Source organism: Platalea leucorodia (genome assembly GCF_965183815.1).
Source record: "Platalea leucorodia genome assembly, chromosome: 4".
NCBI classification, from domain to species: domain Eukaryota; kingdom Metazoa; phylum Chordata; class Aves; order Pelecaniformes; family Threskiornithidae; genus Platalea; species Platalea leucorodia.
Window position 1 is genome coordinate 88,573,157 of NC_138826.1, and position 18,283 is coordinate 88,591,439.

At 43.6% G+C, this 18,283-nt stretch overlaps 1 protein-coding gene across 5 annotated transcripts; it reads right to left on the bottom strand.

Annotated features, from left to right (window-relative positions):
* Window positions 1-4,929: 4,929 nt before the first annotated feature.
* Window positions 4,930-17,746, bottom strand: MDM2 (MDM2 proto-oncogene). 5 transcript variants are annotated; one of them, XM_082308232.1, is made up of 12 exons: window positions 17,631-17,746; window positions 17,155-17,233; window positions 16,935-17,007; window positions 14,677-14,751; window positions 14,189-14,322; window positions 13,982-14,031; window positions 12,586-12,653; window positions 12,338-12,431; window positions 9,608-9,765; window positions 8,438-8,593; window positions 7,121-7,198; window positions 4,930-5,520 (listed from the first exon to the last, which is right to left on the bottom strand). In XM_082308232.1, exons 3-12 carry the CDS (start codon window positions 17,001-17,003, stop codon window positions 4,951-4,953), a joined length of 1,452 nt encoding a protein of 483 aa, XP_082164358.1. In that variant the 5' UTR covers window positions 17,004-17,007; window positions 17,155-17,233; window positions 17,631-17,746; the 3' UTR covers window positions 4,930-4,950. The 5 variants fall into 5 exon arrangements, with proteins under 5 accessions (XP_082164358.1, XP_082164355.1, XP_082164356.1 ...); XM_082308229.1 differs by having other exon boundaries at window positions 9,608-9,768; window positions 17,631-17,745; XM_082308230.1 differs by having other exon boundaries at window positions 9,608-9,768; window positions 17,693-17,711.
* Window positions 17,747-18,283: the final 537 nt, after the last annotated feature.

An 18,283-nucleotide genomic window follows, 5' to 3' on the forward strand; every position in this document is an offset into this window, starting at 1 on the left:
TCCGCCTGCCAGCACCGCGAACCATCGAGAGCGGCCAGCGGAGCTCAGCGCCGGTACCAACGCTGCCCCTCCGCGTGCCCCGCGCACGTCCGCGCCTTCAAAGCTCTCCCCCGGGGAAGCACCGCAACGGCAAACGTCCCTGTTTCGGCTCAGTGTTGCACAACAAAAGGTCGTCTCTTCCTGGGATAACTGCTGCCCCACCGTACGCGTGGCAAGTTAAGGCGCTGAATAAATTAACTGCTTTAAAATTATAAACTCTACTTCCAACGTTATGCCCTAACAGCAGCTTTAGATTAAGATGGGGAAGAGAAGTTCTTCACCCCTGTATCAGTCCTATTTATTCATTTCAGTTTATTCAGTTTCATTATGCTTCTAGAAGTTTTCTAATCTCTCTTTTATAAGAACACAATTTTCTGAAACAATTATTCTTGTTGATGCTTTCTGGAAGAATGAGGAATTATTTTTCACTCGTCTTCAAGGGGAAAAATCTGCCTGAAGTCTTACGTGAGGCTTCACGCCCACGGACAATTCAGCGACAGCGACGCTTTAACAAATCTACGGCAACGTAACTCCGTGATAATTGTACCACGCTGTCAGAATAAACGTAACGCTTCTCATCAGTCAAAATTCTGTAGCACTTTTACCCTTTCTACATCCCCCGGGTAATGGACACGGCAGCCCCAGCCTCCCGCGCAGCGCGGCACGGCACGCCTTCCTTCCAGCCTGCTCCTTAGCAGCACTAACCACCAACATTCAAGGGGTGCTGCTCCCCAGAAAGCGCGACCTTTGCGGCCTGACTGTTCAGCGTCATCAGCAATCCAGCTACTTCTGTTTCAGCCGTGCAGGTTTTTTGAAGGACAAAAGCAGCAAACTTTGTAACTACTAAATCTTAAGTGAAGACGCAGTGTTAAGGGTTCTCAAATATTTTAGTATTCAATGCTTCCAGCCTTTCTGAGGAATGTCAGACCCTGAAACAAAGCCGTTTTGCCATCTGCCTCGAGGGCTTCGCTTTGCACTTCGCCTCCTTGGGTCTAGAGTTGAATTTCAACACTAATACATAGCTACATAGTGAAAGGGTCGTATTTAATCAAAACGGGGGTTTACTGTACTTCATAAAAAAGAATAAACGCGAGTTCTTGTAGCATTTGTACGTAACCATGACCTACACAAAATGCACGAAGGAACAGACTACGGCAATTACCGAAAACTGCGTCCTCTCACGTTTTGTCAGTATCTGACCACCCCTGCGACTGTCCTGTCACGCGTCCGAAGGCCAAAGCGGTTACCACCCGTTGCCAATTAACCCTGAAACCTCTCACCACCTCGCCGCATCTCCCAGACTGTCAGTTCGCTTCTTGGCTGTTCTCAGAGATGCAAAAGTATTCCAAAGGAAAACAAACACCACCAAAATATTTTCACTCTGCTGATATTGCACCAGCCTCCATCCCTATTTAATAAATGTTGTTCAGGTTCAACACCGAAGTTGTTTTAAGAGAAGGAAAAAAGAAAACAAAGCCATAAATCCTCCTGTGCCCCTCTCAGTCTGAATATAATTTGAATATTTCTATTTTAATGCTACAATTTCTTAAATATTTTTCTCGTTACTGTGATTTACTAAGTATGCCTATTTATGTACCTACACACGTACCAACAGACTAATTCAATAAATTAAAGCTCAAAACACTCACTGTAAGCACAAGAATATTTACAAAACCGCAATAAATTAAAGATTAAAACGTGTGCCATATTAAATAAGGAACTCAAAGAGGTTATCATCAAGTACGAACAATCGTCAGCTGCTGCGCTCAGATCTTGCCGCCTTTTGGGCTGCTGCCCAAGGCCAGAAGCACCGGGCGGTACCGCCAGGCCGCTCAGCGCTCGCCCACGGGTACCGCGCGCGGGTCGGGGGGAGGGCGCGGAGGCAGCCCCGGGGGGGGTTCAGCCTTTCGGCCTGAACGCCCGTCCCGGCTGGGGCTGGGTCACGCCATCGCACGCGCAGCCCCCAGCCCCACGGGCGCGCTCGCCTGCCAGCGTCTCCAACGGGAACCGGAATAGACACCAATGCTCATCACTCCCTTAAGAATAAGGCATGCTTCGAGGAAAAAAAAAACAAACGAACAAACCACACACCCCCCCCAAAGTTTTACTAAGAATAATATTAAGCCAGAAAATATAATTGAAAACAAAGCTTCACTCTGACACGGTAGTTTGGCCATGGATGCAGAACTCGAAATGAGCCGTTTCCTCAGCAGTGCGTGGAGCAGAGGGTACTTCCAGGGCTATTCTCCACAGGAGAAGGCGTGCCAGGGAAGCACAATTTTAGATCACAAAAGGGAAAATTCAGTATGCTGCATGCTCTCCCTTGATCTTTTGCCAAAGCATAGAGCATTAGTAGGAGATGAAATTGTTTTTGTAGAAAAATCCCAAAGGTGAGTGGCTGGGAACAGCAAGGATCATCGCTCTGACCACACATGCCTTTTCCAGAGCTGAAATATATATATATTGTTTTTAATATGGAGGTCACTTAAAGGGGAGTGGCAGAGAACGCCACGAGCGGGCTGGTACAATCCGTCCCAGCAAGAAGTAGGCAAGAGCAGCTGTGCGCGCAGGACTGCGGTTACCCCGCCACCACGGTGACCGCAGAGAAGGCAGCACGCTGAAAGAGCGTACGGCACAGGAGACGATGGAACGGACGAAGCTTTTTAAGTAGGGTCCCCACGTTATCAGTGCTTCTCCTGAACACACGTCTGCAATTCTCTCTCACCTGTGGTTTCCAGACCGTGATACGACCGCTATTTGGTTCTGACCTGCATGTGCAACGGAAGTGCCTCTGCAAGCTTCACTGCACTTGTTTATCAAATCAAAAATTAAGAAAAATAAATAGAAAGCGGCGCGAATTGAGGCAGGTAACCATCTATTAGAAGCATCCCTACTTGGAAAATTTAAGTACCTGCCGACAGGCCTTCTTTATCTCAGGCTGAAGGATGGCCAAACCCCATGGAAGGTTACTGCTGGCCAAGGAACTTCAAGAGCTTCCAGCTTCCTGCTGTCACTTTCCAAATTACAAGGGACAAGAAACTTGCACGTAAGAATTTGAAGAAACACATACAACTGGGGTTTACATTTTGTTTAGTTCAAATAAATTATGGTAAAACTTCAGAGATACCAGTATCTTCTAGTAGTATTTTACAAAAATTAACTCAAATGTACGAACGAATCGTGACTGATCCCGGTAATTCTGTCTACCTATGAAGGTATTTCTTCGCAGGCAAGTAACAACAAATGATTTGCCGAGTCTCTCCTGTACAGCGCTGGGTCCTTTTCCTAGGCAATTCCTTGTATTCCAGGCGTTTGCAGCCCGGGTTTACGGAGACTTTATACTAGAGTAACTATTTCAGCTCCGACACGAGGGCAATTGCAGCAGCAGGAGTCTTTGCACACGGGCATCGACAATTCTGTACTGGCGGCGTTAAGCAAGCTGCCGAGCCTCGGCCTGCAGGGCGGTAACGCAGCGCGATTCCTGCGTTTAGGCTACATCTCCACTCTTGGCACTCCCCTGAGGCTGAAGCTACTCATTTGCCATTCCCTACTGGGCAGATGATCAGCCGTAAAATTAAAAGGTGCTAAAAACGTACAATCCCTTGTGTAATCTAGTTTTCCAAAGGGATAAATACAACTCACTGGTACAGAAACTCTCCATCTGAAAAACAGCTCAGATGAGTGATCTAACTCCACCCTGAAGACACCTTAGCTTACAAAAACATACTCACGTTGCCTACTCTGAACGCACCACAGAACTGCTAAGTTCCACAAAGTTTTTAACAAAGTACAGTGAGGAGACAAGAGCTAAAAGCAGTAAAGGACAGGTCCAATGAGACCCATTTTGAGCTGGCCAAATACCTCGCAACAGATTTTCACAATTCTCGTGATACAAACAGTGTAAGTTGGAAAGACTACTGAATTTAAAGAACATCTATATGAACTAGAACTACACAGCTTATTTGTTTTGACAGACGGAGGTGTGTTTTTTTCTGGCTATTTTTATTCAAGTGAATGTAGTGATCAAGCCGCATGCTGCACTGCTGAGGTCAAAAAACAAGCACAGAACATAAGATTGTCCCCCAATATTGCCTGACTTGACATTATGTAGCATCTCCTTCATTCATCTTGCCTGTTCAAGTCTTTTCCCAGGCTGCTAAAGAAAGAGGCTAGGACAGACCTCCAAACCCACAGAGCATTTTAAAAGCCAGTTTCTGAGGATGTTTAAGAGAGAACTGTACGACTGAACTTGGATCAACGACTTCCCAGGACACACACAGCCCTGAAGTCTGCAATGCACCCTGTAAGACACGCAGTACCCTTTTCTATTTCCCAAACCTTATATGATTTTCTATCGCGTCTCCCCCCACTTCCTGGCAAGATCTCCCCCATAATTTAGTTACTTAGCGGAATTTAAATTCTGTGAATGAGGGAGACAAGCTTCTATTTGTTTGTTTTATGGACTTATTCAGAGGGTTCTGATCAAGCCTGGTGTCTTCCCCAGGCAACAGATACTGGAATCTGGAGAATCTTCAATCTTAAGAGGAGGAACTCACATTAACAAACTCTTCAACATGTCTCTCCCCTCATAATCACTGAATTTGGGTTTTTACTGTGTGTAATCCAGTGAAACAAATGTCACTAACTTGTAGGGAACATAAAGCACTTGGAAAGGCAGGTAGTTTACAGGAATTGGTTCCCTCTATTGAGAGGGATTTAAAATCTTCAAGTTGACTGATGAATATTAATTAACCTCTTAACAACTCCAGTGCATTTATTTCTGCAATTACTTCTCATACCAAATGTAAAGAGACCTAAAATATTCATTTTCCAATAAGCATACAAAAATAGTTTCTTACTCTCTTAACCAGTTTACGAAGTTCCTGTTGCTGCTTTCCAGTCAACATCCATCTAACTAAAATAAGTTAGTACAATCATTTGTATGGGCTGTCTGCACACCGGGCAGGGTTTGTTCCTCTTCTTAAGTTTTCTTGCGCACGTAAAGCATGACATGAGGTGTCCCGTTTTGCCATGTACTATGCAGCCATTTTTAGGTCTGCTCTGACATATGACACAGGGCTCTATGCTGGTAACAGGCAGGCTGGATTCCGTGCTTTCCTCTTTGTCTTGCATTTCTCTCCTCTCAGGTTCCTTGTAGTCCTCCTGACTGCTACAAAACATGCTGCTGGATGTCGATGGCTGAGAATAATCTTCACTTTCCTGTGACTCGGAAGTTTGTACTGCTTTATCCTCATTCTCCTCTACAGCTGGTTCTTTATCTTCAGTCATTTTCACTTTCTTGCAGTCAGGAACATCAAAACCTTCTTCAGACTCTAGGGGGAAGGAGCTTTCTAATTTGCCCTTTACCAGTTTATCACTCTTTTCATCCGGAAGCCAGTCCTCACGAAGGGCCCAGCATCTGTGGCAATGGCGTGGTAGCGGAGGATTCATTTCACTACATTCAGGACACTTCCAGTAATCCTTCAGTGAATTAAAGGTTGCAACAGCTTAAGCTACTTGGAATGCTTACAACTGAAGTATTCAGAGATTACAAACAATTTATTACTGCCAAAATAATAGTTATCAAGCTATCAACTCGTATATAATTTAAAAGTTCCATTCAGCGTTCGGTCCCATTTTATGGTTCTAAATTAAAAGAGTCTGATTTTTAAAAGACTCTCTGACTTACTTTCTTCTTGCAGTAGATTTGTGAAATAAAAATAGAGGTAGAACACTAATGATTTACTATTTCTTAGGCAAAACTGAAGAAGCCAGACCACAAAAGTCTTCAGAGAACCTCATGAAAAACTTCTGATAAAGTGGTCACCATTCCCATTATTTTCAACAATAGACTTCTGAAATGGAAGCTATTCAAGACTGAAGGGACAGTTAACCCCTGGGATGCAAAGCTGTTGGTGTGCAAAATGGCCGGCTGAGGGCACTCTGACACAGTAGTACTAGAGAACAGAAACCACCAGCCATTTAAAAACCAAACCAAAACAAAAAAAATAGAAAAGAAAAAAAAAGGCTGCATCACTGTCTGAGGTTACTGCATGTGCTACACTGAAAATACACCACCATCTCATTAAGAACACACTTCATTTTTGAGGAGAAAGACCCTTCTTAGAAATAATCCATGCCGTAGCGGGAATGAAAACAAAAACCAAACCAAAACTCATTTAGAAGATTTGAAGCACTTTTTGGGTTGGAGTCCTAACTAACATCAGCGACATCAAAACCTGCAGACACCAATTTTAATTCCTAAAAATAACGTACAGACGTATTTGTCCATAAGTGAGCAGGCTGCGTTTTTAGGTGGTGGCTAGCCCTGTGTTTTACACACACAGTCAAGTCCCTCAGTCCTACAGACCGTCAAGGGACCAGAATGTTTCAGGCAGTTTTGGACAACAGCTTTGTTCAAGCTTTGACTGTGAAAAGCAAGTATCAATAAAAAGATACACTGCTTTTTAATCCCAGCGTGTGCTTTTTTCACATACGTCTACATACTTGGCCTCAAACCCCTGAATTTCTTCCCACACTTCAGAATTTAGTCTCAGAATTTAGAAAAAGCCTCAAAATCTATTACTTTTACAGTACTGTTCTGAAAGCAGGTTTGCCTTCACATCTGTATGCTACAGATTCTTCATTCAGGTTGGACAATAAAAATAGGTATTATGATTTATAGGAAGAGTTTTCTAAATATACTTTTTTTTTCGTTTTGCATTTTGTGCAAAAAGTCAGATTTACGCTCCAAATAGTTTCCTTCCATTAAGTCACTGAAACCGTAAGTTAGTTTTTTTTTTTTTAAGAGATTAGGAAGCTTACTAATTTTTTTTTTTTTTTAAATATTGAGGTTCCTTAATAGTCACATGTTCAATAATTAAAATATTTTCTTGGAATCTTCAAGCATATAAGAAAAAGTCGATTTAATGGGAAAAAAAAAACAAAACAACAAAAAAACCCCAACCAACCAACCAAAAAAAACCCCTACACTGGTAACAATAGAATTTATCAATGTTCCTTGATCTACTCTGTCAGTTCACCCAACTTATGATGCTTTGCCAGTCAAGTTTTTACTCACAGCTAGAGAGATCTCTGGATCTTCATCAAATGAATCAGCATCACTATCCTCATCTTGGTAAATAGTCAGCTGATACACCTGGTTTAAATAAAAAAAAAAAAAAGAGTATTGATGTAACTGGGTTTTGGCATTCAATTAAAAATCTGATAGATTTTTAATCTGATAGATTTTCTGATAGACTTTTAATCAAATGGCATATACATTAATTTATGCTAGCAAGTAACTCCACAAAATTTGATGACTCGTTTGGGGGAAAAGAATTCTGTTAGCACTTATAACACACAGTTTGAAAAAAAAAGTAAACTAGACAGATAGAAGGTACCACTTTCTAGAGCAGAGGTGATCCCTCCCCTCTGCGCAGCACTGGCGAGGCCACACACACCTGGAGTGCTGCGCCCAGCTCTGGGCTCCCCAGTGCATGACAGATACGGAGCTACTGGAGGGAGTCCAGCGAAGGGCTGCTAAGATGATTAAGGGATTGGAAGAGCTCTCACATGAGGAAAGGCTGAGAGAGCTGGGACCGTTCAGCCTGGAGAAGACAAGGCTCAGGGGGATCTTATTGATGTGTATAAATACCTGAAAGGAAGGTGTAAAGCAGACGGAGCCAGGCTCTTTTCAGTGGTGCCGTCACCACAAATTAAAACACAGGAGGTTCTGTCTGCACGTCAGGAGACACTTTTTTATTGTGAGGGTGACCGAGGACTGGCACAGGTTGCCCTGAGCAGCTGTGAAGCCTCCATCCTTGGAGATGTTCGAAAGCCATCTGGACACAGTCCTGGGCAATCAGCTCTGCTTGAGCCAGGGGAGTTGGATAAGATGACCTCCAGAGGCCCCTTCCAACCTCAGCCATTCTGCAATTCTCAACACTGCTGCTGGGAACAGGGGCACACCTCAATCCTTCCTTCCTCCAAATCACTGTCTTACCTCAGGGTGCAGCTCCGCAGCACTATAACCTGGTGTACGTCAGTACGGGCAGACCCATCCAGCCCTTCAAGTGCCACAATCACGTATGCCCCTGGCAAATTCTGCCTCTGGTACTTAACCAATCTTGCCATGAGGGATTCACCTCTTGAAGTAACAAAAAACTAACCCAGAAAAAAATTTCCCACTTCACTCCTGACATTCCAGATTTCAGGCATGTGATTTGATTTAATGAACTGGGTGCAGTTTGTGACACAGCACACGCAGTCCTGAAACAAACCTGAAGAGTTACTTCTTCTTGTTGGAGCCTCACCATTAAGTATTCCTGTAAGTTTCCTTCCCCCTCTCACCTCCACTCCCCGAGTCAAAAAAAGCCCAAACAAAACAAATACGTACCTCATCATCTTCATCTGTGAGCTCCTGTCCTTCTTCATTATGGCTATAATCTTCTGAATAAATAGACTCAACTTCAAACTCTACGCTGAACTGGTCTGAAACAGAACTGTGGTCAAACCAATCAGAGTTTTCACTTAATGAACTGGCATCAAGATCCTGAAAAAAAGAGAAAGTACACATTCAGCCTCACTAGTCCATATCCATAACAATTACTGTCAAGATAGCTCATAAGATAAAACAGAACGATGCCGTTTAATTAGCTATGGAAGCAGCGAGACCAGCTGCTGTTAGACAGAACATCTTTTATGAGACGGACGAATCATAGGTAAGTAACAATAAAGCCAGATCTGAAAGCCTTTTGTCAGCTCTGTAACAGAGACTGCAGTCAACCTACAGCCAGCTTGAAGGCTGCTGCTACTATTTCCCAAAGGCTCTCTTAAGAAGTGAAAGAACAGATGTGAGAAGATGCTGTCTTTTGGCTGCATGTCATTAAATTCTCTATTCTCATCAACTTTGTTAACCTTAATTTGAGACAGTGGCTAAACAATTATAAAATAGCAAGAGTGAAGATACAGTATTAGTCCTGTCAATTCAGAATACAGTCTATGACTAGGAATACGGTTAGTTTACCTCTTCGTGACTTAACCTAACCACAGATAAACCACAGATACTTTGCCTCAAGTGTTTGCTGAAAACAACAATAAAAACAATAAAGGCTTGGAAAACGAATACAGCATATCATCAGGGCACTACTATGTAGTTACTGAAGCTGTACTGGAACTACCAGATGCCCAGAAGCACCAACTAGTCTGAATTATGGAACATCCGTGACTGCTTTTCTTCTCTTAGCATTCTAAGAAACACTTATTTTAAAACACAAAAGATATCTCACATTTTTTCAATACTGTGCCAAGCAGTAAGAATTTGTTTTTTAGAGAATATTCACAGTTAATATTTTTAAAAATTTCACTTTAGCTTTGTCAGCAGATCTATGAAAGACCCCACTCCACCCACACACCAACTTTTCTTTCAGCCTCTTTTCTCTCCTCAGACACCACTGAAGGCACTGCTGCTTTTAATTAAGAACATGATGTTTTACAATGCATATTTGCACTTGTGGTATTTGCAAAATTTGTACCACAAAAAAAAAAAAAAAAAATTTTGACTTACAGGAATGGAAAGAGAATCTGTTGAATCACTGCTATTGCTTCTTTCACGGCACAGACCACTGACTACACACCATGAGAGGCTTTCATCAAACGTCAACGAAATGCTGTCTGACTTGTGTCGTTTTCTTCTGTCAGTATGCAGATCATCTGAAGAATTTTCTTCTGGGCACATTCAAGAATTTTTATTACTCCAAAAACATCTATGCAATGTGCAGTTTTGAATATTCTTAACAGAAGCTTAAAATGTAATTTACTTATATAGGAATTTAAGAAAAATGAAGCCATTCAGTATTATTTTATGGGGGGGAAAGAAGTAAAGGCACCAAAAACTTATTTTAAAACAGACACAGTAACACTGAGAAACATGAAAAGCATGAAACATTCCTGAAACCAGTATTTCAGGGGCTGGCTTTCCCCACTTGTCCCATCAGTACAGCTTGTAAATGGTAGTCTCCACATGCATGAAATAATTGCAAATTTGGAAGCATTTTTAGTCCGCTTCACACATGACACATTAAACCCATTCTAATTTTAAGGAATAGAGTTAGGATCTTAATTGTCCTAGCTCCCTCTACAGTCAGTAGACAGAAAGGCACTTTCAGAGGGCTTCCGAATCCACCCCAGAATTTGCAGGGAGACAGAGCAACTAGCTCCCGTGTCACATGCATACAACGGACCTCCTGCTAGGCAAGATAAGCTCAGGTTCAACTTTCAGATACCTCAACAAATTTACCAGTTAATAGTTGCACTGTATGTAATTGTATTTACTCAAGAGGATTTTTGTAACAAACCATTATGACTTTCACCACACACTAGCAAGAAAATCTTCAAGGCATATTATGTAAAAACTGAACTCTGAAAGCATTGCTTTAAGCTGCGCTTCTTAAATATGCTTGGTTTGAAGGCAAAAAGACAATGCTTTTTAAATACATCACGTTTTGAAACAACCACCCAGAGCAGCATAAGGAGTAAGGGGGACAGCATTTTAGGGGTAAGTCAAAATTCAGCTCCACTGACTTTGAGTGTTTGGTAAGAAACAATTTTACTAAAAAAAGGCATTGCAAAGTCAGTACGTAAGTGCAGTGGAGTGAAAACTCCCCAAGAGGCCTGACAACTTGGTTCAACAGACCTCAGTAAGAACCTGCTGCCCCCCTACAGGTGCCTTTTGCACCCACCCTCTATTGCCCAGCTTCTCCCTTGCCTTGCAAAACACACCCTGACAATCCATGAGTCTTCAAGTCTTGAATCTTTCATTGTAAAGGAAAAGAGAACAAAACACTTGTACATACTTTGAGACTTCTCTTACTTTCCCTTGGTGCTTCTTGGCTCAGCCCCTCTCTTTTCTTTTTTCGCCCTGAGAGCCCCACCAAATTTGGTGCCCCCAGGCCCAAGGGTTGCTCCTGTCCATCGTTGTCCTCATTTAGTTGTCATGGCTCCATGCTGTACTGATACTGTATCACCACAAGGTGTCTATACACTATAAAAGCGGCTCCAAAGGAGCCGCTACCATCCCAATTTAACAAGAATAGTGGTTTAAAAGGAAGATTTCCTATAAATTAGAAAAAAAGTGTATATAAAAACACTATATTAAAAGAACTTTTAAGGTTGTAACAAACTAATAAATGGATGCAAAGACAAGAGTTAATAATCAAACCTACAATAAGTAAGCACAACACAGAACCTTATGTGCTCTGGGTCATGCCTAAATATTACAGGTTGTGATGTTTAACCGAGACTTTCCATCCTTTCACCAGTTTTTGTTACAACATTAAAACGTTCTTTTAATTTAGTGCAAACCGCTCAGCAACGCAGCACAGTTTTTGGACTGACTAACATAACAGTGGCCTATGATGAACACAAAAAAATACTACACAAAAGCTGAGGAACTGAAAAATGTTCCCGAGCAACTGAAGAAAAGAAAGTTCTATGCAGCGACAGAAGGTTATCACTGCCCAGGTAATTACAGCCATCAAGTCATGAGGTAACAGAAGTAAGCGATGGAACAAACTAATGCAAGAAATTCCACAGAATAGTATTTAAGTAGAACTGCAGAGAACACTTCCACTGAGAAATTTAAAGTTATTCAGGTTTACGCTGACCAGCTTGTTATTTGCTAATTACCGGAAGAAACATTCCACATTTTGAAAAAGTATTTGCCAGTGATTATTGAATAACCACAGTAAAGAGAAAGAGGAGACAAATCTGATGCTTAAGTCACGAGACTTTTTAAACAGTGCTTAAGGAATGGTCAGGTCTGTAAATATATCCAACATCATCCCATGTTACTACCAGACCTTTGACATCTTTGCCACCAACTGAAATCCAATGAAAACTGCTTGTAGAGAGCAAACAAAATGTAAAATTTTGTGGCTCTCTACAGAAGGAACTGAAATGGATTTGACTACATCAGTCTATTACAAACAAAAGTGTTCTCATCATGAAGACAACGCAACTGATTAAGTCCTGCTGATGTCAACAAGTTTAATACATCTGTGGAACAAGTTATTCCATCATCTTACTGACAGTTCCAGAGATCTGAACTGTAACATGATACTGGAGCAATGCAAGGAATCCTGTATTTCTTCCAGACTGAACATTTTGTTTTAGATAAGCAGAGAAACATGAATGCTATTTCACAGCATCTTTCAAAGTCAGTAAGGCAACAGAATGTACTTTTTTTCCCCTAAGTGGCCATGCTACTGAACGCTCTGCATCATAAATCTGCACATACCAGATTCACTGTGTGTTCTCCTCCTAGAAGATGTCGTTGGTCGGGCAGTCACGTTTGATGAAGTCTGCTTCTCTTCCAACTCTTGCATAGATTCCTGGTTAACAGAAATACTGAGTAAGCCTGAGCATGAATGAGGTCAAAGGCTAGAATCAACTAATTGCATCTAAACCATTGACACTATCATGCAAAACTAAGTAGGATTTACATCTCAGAACATTTATTTAAAAAAAAAAAAAAAGAAAAATCACCTTCACAACATTTTCTTCTTCAAGCTGAAATCTGGCGTCATCCTCAGGTGTGTCAGCAAGCGTAGAGTCTGAAACCAAACCAAACCAAAAAAAAAAACTTAATACAGCACAGCAGAGAAAGTCAATTTCAGGCTCCAAAACATCAGAGTAAAAGCCAAGGAAGAGAAGTTAACTGCACACAGCATTTACAAAGTAAATTCTAAACAGAACCTACAATCCAAACATTTTGCAACAATGGAAAAAACAACCCCGGTCCTCCACTCTTCAGGTGTGTGCAGCACTTTCCCTGTAACATTACTGAAGTGGGAAAGTGGGGAGGAAGAAGAAATCTCGACTGCAAAGTAGCTCAGAATTTTATTACAAATGCCTTCAGATGAAGGCTGTGCATTAGCTGGGATTCTGCAGATATGAAAGAATACAGGCAGGAAATATTTTACACTTCTTCCTCTCCAAAGTGTATTTTACTAGCTATCATCTTATGGGAACACTGAATTAAAAAGATGTTAAATAGAAGAAAAAGTAACTGTTGTTAATTATATATGCTTACTACCAGACAAACCCTGAATTAATAAATTATCTTTCAAGAAAAGAATTTGAGAGATAATTTAAGTTTGCAAGCATAACAATAAGGGATAATAAAGAGAGCATGTTTCCCATCTTCAGCAGCTGAACACTTGCCTTTAGGAAGAATCAGAAACAAAGGGTGTCTTAATATGGATTTAGAAGCCAATTTACAAAATGGCTTCCACTGTTCAACTTCTGATTCACTCCTTGTATTAACGAAAAATTACAGCTATATTGAGCATTTTTATACTGCAGGAAAGATGACCGCATGTAGCAATTCTCCATTTATGGAGCAGCTATCCACGAAGTTACCACAAAACTACTTTTTTAAGTATACACACCTTTTAAAAGAGGACTCAGTATAGCTGAGGGTGCAGTTGTAAACGTACTCCACATTCAGTTTTGAAAATTAAAACAGAACACTAACAGAATAAGTATTTGCCCTGACTTCATTGCTGGCACAAGCTCACAAAGCTAATTTTTGGTATTAAAACTTCTTATGTTGTTGAGGGCTTTATCTGTAAGAAATACAAGCAAACAACTAATTTTTCAATTTAGTCCTCTTTGTGTTCAGCTCTGATTGTGCTTGTTCTGGTTCTAGTCAAGACAAAATTACCCAAATGCTGTTCAGATTATTTTTTCCTCCCCCAGAAGAAAGTGTTTGCTTTGATTCACTATTTGTGATCGCTCTGGATGGTAGTGTGTAAGGCCAAATAGCTAATTACGGAGAGATCGATGTTATCTGATCACTACATGCAAGATGCATTAATGTTAAGTTATATTTTCCCTACTACTATTTCCCAAAACAAAAGGTCCACCCAAACTAGCTTACCTTGTTGACTGATTGCTATCAGATTTCTGGAAATCATTGAATACAGTCTCCTTAGATGGGGATAAAGAAAGAGATGTTGCAAGTTAGCTACGTGTAATTATAAAAGAGAGCTTACCATCTCTGAAGATGCAAAGTTAAAAAAAGGCCATACGCGTTATGTTCTCCATTATTTCACAACCAGACTCTCAGAAAAGAATCCCATTTTACCTGTGTTCTTTTACTGAAAAGCTTGTTACTCCAAATAAATCCCCCAGGAGATCATTTGCACAGTGTACAATATGTTGCTGTTTTTCATCATATAATTGTTTAGACATAATATATTGTCCAAGATAGAATATTACCTGTAAAATAAATGACATACAGACACATTAAATACCCAGGTTCTGTTGTTAAGAGAAAACATTAAATTCATTGAGGTTTGCTCTTCTGACTTTGATTGCCTAAAACTCCCTTTGAGCTGCGATTTTCATCTATCGTTCCCCAAGTACTCTGCTATTCTACTAACCACCAGATACTTTTGTTCATATTTTGAGAAACTTGCTAAACACCACTTAACAAGTCAGCACGTAAAACCAGTACCTTGCCTCAATGTCTTCTAAATAAGCTGTGAACTACACTGCCCCCCATTCACCCAAAACAAAAGAACAATCTATCTGTATTCACTGTAATCTACCTTTAGTGATTAAAGTTCTCACCTCCTTCATAGTAAAAGTGTCCTTTTCTGCACCAGCTAACTTTAACAACTTCAACAACAGCGGCTTTGGTTTAACCTGTGCGGGGCAGAAGAAAAACAGTATGCACCAGTTATTCACCAAACAAAACACTATTTATACAGGTTGGCTTCCTCCTTCTGTATTAATCTGATATACAAACACACAACTACATTAAAACCTATCCACATCCAAGTTTTTTACTTTGTAAAGTTAAAAGAAAACAACACAAACCCAATCATACTAAACTTCTCATACACTGTACATCTTAGCTCAAACCCCAGTCTGTCACTGGTACATACAGATTCCTCGATTTGAGCTACAGGATTCATTTGGTCGTTCCAAGAACAGGGCTGGGTCCTGGGGAATTCAGCTTCATGCCTTTAGTTATTACAGCGACTCCCAAAGGGGAGGGAGGAAGGCAAACAGACCTCTGTGATGATCTGTCAGGTCCAGAGTGCAAATCGCAAAGCACTGGGGTCCACCTCTTTCCTAGTCTCTTCCTGTGACAGTTTCTGGGGCTGCGGTTTTGTACTTGCCAGCTGGGCTGCTTTACTTCTGAAGACTTTTCTTAGCTGGGATAAGCACACCCTGTCCTTTCCATCGTACTGCAATTGCTCCTACCTCCGCAATGGCCTCCCACCCACCCACTGTGCCAGCAGAGTTATACCTGCAGCCAGTCTATGACAATTTCTGAGGCAGAGCAGGGAAAAGTTGGGGGGGGGGGGGGGGGGGGGGGAATCACTTCCCCGCCTCTTTTTTTTTTTTTTCTCTTCTGGACAGACGAGTGTCCTGATTCCATTCACTGCACTGTTCCACAAACAGCCGTGCCAGTACCAGTGCAGGAGATGAGAACAAGCTGCAGGGGCTGCCACAACTTCTAAGAAAATGCCTGTGGAGCCACTGACGGTTCCCAGTGCAGTATATTCTAGTATTGCCACTTTAACAATAGCATCACCGTTCTGAGAACAGGCTAATATTTAGCTATCCTAATATATTCCCTAAAATAAGAAAAAGAAAAATATAGAAAAGAAGCATTTTATAGGAAAGCATGAATCATATGTCATGAGACAAGGAATAAATGCTTAAGGGAAGCTGGGGGGGGGGGGGGGGGGGGGGGGTTTCCCTACACTACATCTGAAATATCTGCCAAAACCAACGTTAAGTTTTAGTGCATTAACAAGAGATTAGTTACAAGAATCACACATAATGAAAACAATAAAAAAGCCTGTGGACAATGTTAAGTATTCACCCCTTCCTCAGTGCTAAATTATGTATTACAGTTTCAGAAAGGAAGCAAACAGTAACTTATTAAACTACTACTGACAGCTGAGCATAGGAAGGCAAAGCACAGTTTCAGATCTCTGAATCCACAACCAGACCCATGGGTTCAGATCCTTTTACTCCTCAGCCCTCTCTCCCTGACTCCTGCAAGTATGAAGTTCTTCTGCCATGCAGATCTGACAGCAGATGGTAGCAACACATTATGACTTAAAAAAAGAAGAAACAAACAAAAAAAATCAACTTTGAACAGCCTGCTGTTCTGTTACTTCGCTTTTTTGAAGTTCTGCTATCAGCCTACACTTCTAAGCTTTACCCTTCACAAAAAGTAATCCACTTCAACTGTCACTGTGCACATGCCGTTTTTAACTCGCATCTCGGGTATAAACACATAGGCTTCCATCCTCAGGAAGACTTACAGAGAAAGCCAGGGCAGCCTAACTGCCACTGTACCATGGAAAGCAAAGCCTGGATATGCAAAGCCATAAACACAAACGAAGACTCTTATTACAACTTGCTTATGAATTCCAATAGAGGAGAAAGCGAAAATGCCAAATTCAAAAGCCTTCAGTTGTAATGACAAGATTATTTCACAAACAGTGTACGTTTTGCACAACAGAGATCTTCCACAACTCTTCAGTTATGAACTGTTAACAATTTCCACCGCAAAATACTTACCATGATCAAATGGGACCATAAGATCCTTGTTATTAAAAGAAAGCAATCTGACTATCAAAGGTCTCCAGGAAACAGAGTCTAGACCTAAACCATCACCCTCAACTCTCAACCACGAATAAGAAAGATGTGCTTCACAACCAGAGGATCAAAGAGAGCCCATCTTCACCGGATGTCTTGGCTTTTTCTCTAACCATCGCTCGCTGAGCAAAGCGGCCCTTCTGAATTAGCAGATAAAAACTCTGCAAAAAGCATGAAAAACTCGCGCGTCCAACATAGCCACTGACCAGCGCCTCTTGCTCCGAAGTGGTGACAGAAGAGGCATCCGTAAGGGAGGACATCTTGGTATTGCACATTTGCCTGTAATTAAGGGGAGAACAGCCTCAAAACGTGGAACACAGCTGCACAACCCGGGCTCCCCCCGCGCAGAGCCACCCCGGGGTGGGCGCAGGGCCGCCCTCCACAGCCCCGGGGGTGCAGCCGCCAACCCCGGCGGTGCCCACTCACCTCGGTGCCCTCGTCCAGCCCACACGGCGGGCTCCGGCGCCGGGTATCTGGGCCGAGCCGGGCCGGGCCTTATATAGCGCTGCCAAGAGGAGGCAAGTCGGGGCTTAGCTCCTCCGCCGGCCGCGGCCCGACATGCCTGAGCATGACCAGGAGCGGCGGCACTGCCGAGTCACCGCGGGGGGCGGGCGGGCGGCGGCCAACGCTGAGTCACCGCGGCCGCCAGAGGCGGGGGGGGGGGGGGGCGGCGACGTGGAGCAACAGCCCCGTCTCCGGGTCGTTCCCACCACCCCCCCGCGCCGGCCTCGCTTCTCCCGCGGGCGGAAGCCTCGGCGCTCCCCTCAGCGCCGCGCCCGGAGCGAGTGGCCCCGCCGCGCTGCAGCCGCCCCTCCCCCAGCACCGAGGCCGCCACGCGCGAAAGCCAGCCCCGAGCGACCCCTCAGCCCCCGTCCCCGAGCCAGCCGGGAGCCCCCACGCACCACCAGCCGCGCCCGCTCCGCTGCCCGGCCCGCGGCGGGCGGAGGACCGGGGGGGGCCCTACCACGCCGCAGCGCGCTGCGCGCCCAACGCCGCCATTTTAGCCGCCGCGCCGCGCGGCCCGCTGGTCTCGCCAGCGCCCCCTAACGGGTTCGGGGCAACGGCCGCGCCGCGCGCAGGCAGCGGGGCAACGGCCGCGGGGCAACGGCCGCGGAGCGCCGCGCGCGGGTCTGAGGCGAGACCTCTCACGCGGGCGGCTGCGGGCCTGGGCGGCCCGCCCGCCCCTCCGTCTGTCTGTCTGTCCGTCCGTCCGTCCCCGGGGCGTGAGCGGATGGTCAGAGCGCCTTTCCCGAGAAAAGCCGCGCCCGGGCTGAGGGACAAACAGGGCGAAGGCCCGGCAGCAGCAGGCGCTGCCGGAGCCGCGGGAAGCAGGAGGCTCCGGCTGTGCTTTGCCGGAGGCTTTTTCTTTTGTCGTCTGCGTCCCTCCTCTTCTTGTCCATCGTCCCTTTTACCCCGTCCCGTGTTTACAGCCACTCCACAAAAACCGTCTGGTTGTGGTAAACAAAACATGTGGCTTGTGGACGTGAAGCATTGAGGAGACAGAGCTGGAAGAGCAGGGCTTGTTGCTAACAGCACGCCTAAAAGAGTAGGAGTG

Bases quoted from the DNA above. Each gene is read 5' to 3' on its own strand.
- MDM2 (XM_082308231.1), bottom strand. From the start codon at position 17,003: ATGTGCAATACCAAGATGTCCTCCCTTACGGATGCCTCTTCTGTCACC. The intron at 14,752-16,934 runs GTCAGTGGCTAT...TGCCCCGCACAG, and splicing joins CTTCGGAGCAAGAGGCGCTG to GTTAAACCAAAGCCGCTGTT. The intron at 7,199-8,437 runs GTACGTATTTGT...TATTTAAACCAG, and splicing joins TCACAGATGAAGATGATGAG to GTGTATCAGCTGACTATTTA.